The sequence below is a fragment of the Sinocyclocheilus anshuiensis genome, unplaced genomic scaffold, assembly GCF_001515605.1.
Source record: "Sinocyclocheilus anshuiensis isolate Anshui unplaced genomic scaffold, SAMN03320099.WGS_v1.1 scaffold3443, whole genome shotgun sequence".
In the NCBI taxonomy this organism is placed as follows: Eukaryota; Metazoa; Chordata; class Actinopteri; order Cypriniformes; family Cyprinidae; genus Sinocyclocheilus; species Sinocyclocheilus anshuiensis.
The window spans coordinates 41618-44078 of NW_015544383.1; the positions used below are offsets into that span (position 1 = coordinate 41618).

A 2461-nucleotide genomic window follows, 5' to 3' on the forward strand; every position below is an offset into this window, starting at 1 on the left:
AAATGTTCAAATACTCACTGTTTTAGTAGTATAACCACAAGATGTGAACAACGTGTGTTAACACTTTTGCATACAAAAAAGAACTAACTAAACTAACCTTTTCTGTGTAAAGTCGTATCCAATTTTATAACTTTGTTTCGATGACAATGCCATAAACCTTAAAACGACTGTAAAAATGGTGATTTAAACCACTTTATGACTCAACTTACAAGTTTTAACAGAATAATTAATGTAGGTGCTTTTACAAAGGGATGAGCTTCAGATTTCTGAAATATCTGAAGATCCCTCCAAAAACGGGCCCATTCACTTTCATTGTAAGTGTCTCACTGTAACATTGATTTACGTTTTTTTTTTCTTTTCCCTACGGAAAACAAGGAACAATTTTGTGGCAATTGACATTATGCAACAAATGCTGTTGATTTATCTGAATTCAGAGCTGATAAGAGGTTAAACAATCAGTCATTTAGAGCCATTTCCACATTTTATGCAGACGTGTGGTCCGATAAATGTCTCCACCCCCCTTTAAAGTATATTTATACAGTGTTTTGTCAGTAAGAGCTCACTGATTGTCTTCATGATGACCATCATCTCTCTGCTCCTGCTGGCCTCTCTGCTGCCACACCTGACCTTCACTGGTAAGACAGATTGACTAAATCGCATTTTGGTCAATTATTGGTGAATAAGAAAGCTAACAGCGCAATCTCTTTCAGCTCATATGGGTGTAGTGAACGGCAGTGAAGCAAAACCCCACTCCAGACCTTATATGGTTTCTGTCCAGGCTTTTGGGCAACACTACTGCGGTGGATTCCTCATCTCTGATGAGTTTGTCTTGACTGCTGCACATTGCTGGAAAGGGTAAGAGTTTTGTTTAGTCTAAACTGCAATGTTGAGTTAAAACCACGTTTGATTGAAAAAACGACTGCAGTGCAACCATACAGTGTATCATTTTCATAAATGAGCATCATGACTCAATAAATCAATATTTCCAATGCACTCTTTTAACAGATTTGGGACTCGGATGGTTGTGGTTGGTGCTCATGACTTAAGCGACAGTAATACTTTGAAGCGAATCGGAGTGAAGGACTACTTCCCACATCCAAACTACAAAATTAGTCCTATTCAGAACGACATCATGCTTTTGAGGGTAACAACCTGTTTATCTGTTAAAAACAATATCTGATCAGAAACACTAGCATAAACCTAACTCACACTATGCGAATTTATCATTATTTTATTTCTTGTATTATTTCTTTAAGACATAATCAAAAAGATTTAATTAAGATTGACTTCTTGAGTCTATTTCCTACAAAAATATTAGTTTATAGAAACAAAAAAATGGGCCAAAAAAATATATTAGAACATTTTTGTTATACTCAGGAGAACAAATCAATAACGTAGAAAAAAAGACTCTTTTTAAAGAGGTACTTAAAAAATTGCAGTATAATCAACTGTGGTTCAGTTTGATAAAAGACTAATAAATCTCTCTATTAATAATGGTTGTTTTTGAATTACAGCTACAGGAAAAGGTCAAAATAAACAACGATGTTAAATGGATAGCATTACCAAAGGATGGAGAAAATGTTCAGGAGAACACTCTCTGTAGTGTTGCAGGCTGGGGGGAACTGTGGACTGATGGCGAACCGAGTAGTCGTCTAATGGAGGCAAACGTGTATTTAAAGAATAACAGAGAATGTTACAATAGGTGGGGAGAGATTTACTACTCGCTCTCACAGATGATGTGTACATATGGCCATGGTGGATTCTGCAGTGTACGTACAAAAGATGATCCAGAGACTTGGTTTTAACTGATATATGGCACTTAAGTAATGTGTTGATCTGTGTTTCTTAACAGGGAGATTCTGGGGGTCCTTTGGTTTGTGGAGACACTGCAGTTGGTGTCGTATCATATCGTTACATTGCTCTCTGCAATTCACCTGAGAAACCTAATGTGTATACTAAGATTTCAGCATATCTTCCATGGATCCACCAAATCATTAGAAATGTTAAGTGACTTCATGAAAAATTAAAAAGGAAGACATATTTTTCTTGAATTCTTCCTTAAACCTTCTTTCAATAAAAGTATCACATGGCAGGCAAGCATCAATCAGTTGAAGTGTCGTCATTGTCAAGACCATACAATTTTACATGGAGGGCACATGTTCAAAGTCATTTCACATTAGTTCGTTTAGTTGCCATCTTGGTGATGTTTTTTAATAGACATGCATGTACGGCTTATATCTACTTGAATGAGGGGGAAAAAATCCTAAAAACACTGGTGGTCAAGATTTTGTGAATTTTTTTTTTTATAAAATAAATATAATAAAAATAGGTCTAACAGTCAACTTCTGCAATTTCCTTAACTCACCACTAGAGATTAGTTGTCAGTTTCCTCTGTGTTTTTTTAAAGGGGTCATATGATGTGATTTAAATTTTTCCTTTCTCTTTGGAGTGTTACAAGCTC

The 2461-nt window shown here is 35.7% G+C and overlaps 1 protein-coding gene across 1 annotated transcript; it reads left to right on the forward strand.

Moving 5' to 3' along the window:
• Window positions 1-545: 545 nt before the first annotated feature.
• On the forward strand, window positions 546-2011 carry LOC107698171 (mast cell protease 1A-like). The gene is made up of 5 exons (XM_016499132.1): window positions 546-635; window positions 711-855; window positions 1006-1144; window positions 1515-1769; window positions 1853-2011. Exons 1-5 carry the CDS (start codon window positions 575-577, stop codon window positions 2009-2011), a joined length of 759 nt encoding a protein of 252 aa, XP_016354618.1. The 5' UTR covers window positions 546-574.
• The last annotated feature ends 450 nt before the right edge of the window (window positions 2012-2461 follow it).